The sequence below is a fragment of the Cyprinodon variegatus genome, unplaced genomic scaffold (assembly GCF_000732505.1).
Source record: "Cyprinodon variegatus isolate N-32 unplaced genomic scaffold, C_variegatus-1.0 Scaffold1976, whole genome shotgun sequence".
Lineage (NCBI taxonomy): Eukaryota > Metazoa > Chordata > Actinopteri > Cyprinodontiformes > Cyprinodontidae > Cyprinodon > Cyprinodon variegatus.
The window spans coordinates 21,797-22,499 of record NW_015152429.1 but is presented as its reverse complement, the minus strand read 5'-3'; the positions used below and the strand labels follow the sequence as shown (position 1 = coordinate 22,499).

Genomic DNA, 703 nt, shown 5'->3' with positions numbered 1-703 from the left:
AATGCATTAGAGACCGGACCCTTTTTTTGGTGACCAAGCAGAATTTCAGGTCTCTGCATTGGTTAGGAACCACCCAGAACTAGAATGAAATATGCTGACTCATGATGGACCAGAAAGGAAATGATGCAGAGGGGATGGTGTGGGCTGGGCCAGACAGCACAGGGGCCACAGCAGGGCCATGCCATCTTAGGACCACGCTTCGCCATGAGCTGTACCTGGAACTCGGAGCACAGGTCAGGAGGTATGGGAAAGTTTTTGTTTATTCTTCTGATGCGCCTTGCTGAAGGGATAGTGTGGTGGTCCATGAGGTGATAGGTCAACAGGATCCAATCTGGCAGCAGAAACACCCGCTGGGCCACGTCTTCGTTGGCTGGTTTGGATTGGTTCCTATGGAAACGCTCCACCACTTTCTGAAAGGGATGAGAAATATGAGCCCATGCGTCAACCCAAAGGTGGAAACAATTACAGCAGACGGTCCGAGTTCTATAGAACCAGACGGGAAGATGCAAGTCCATGAAGAGGCAGGTCAGCCAGCCTTCCTACCAGCACACCAAGGTCCTCCAGCGGGGTTCCCGGATGATCGGCTTTCAAAGGCTGATCGTCAAGCCTGAAGGTGACGCGTCTGAAATACAGGAAGTCACTTCGGTCCAAAAAGGTTTCCTCAAGGAACTGTGGCGATACCACTCTTTGCCTCAGACCAGGT

At 51.8% G+C, this 703-nt stretch overlaps 1 protein-coding gene across 1 annotated transcript in view; it reads right to left on the bottom strand.

Moving 5' to 3' along the window:
* Positions 1-703, bottom strand: part of drc7 (dynein regulatory complex subunit 7) — a 27,362-nt gene that overhangs the window by 20,572 nt on the left and 6,087 nt on the right. The window contains exons 3-4 of the mRNA XM_015405069.1: positions 544-622; positions 216-410 (exon numbers count right to left, since the gene is read on the bottom strand). Of these exons, the coding sequence (XP_015260555.1) occupies positions 216-410; positions 544-622 (274 nt within the window). The remainder of the gene's footprint in view (positions 1-215; positions 411-543; positions 623-703) is intronic.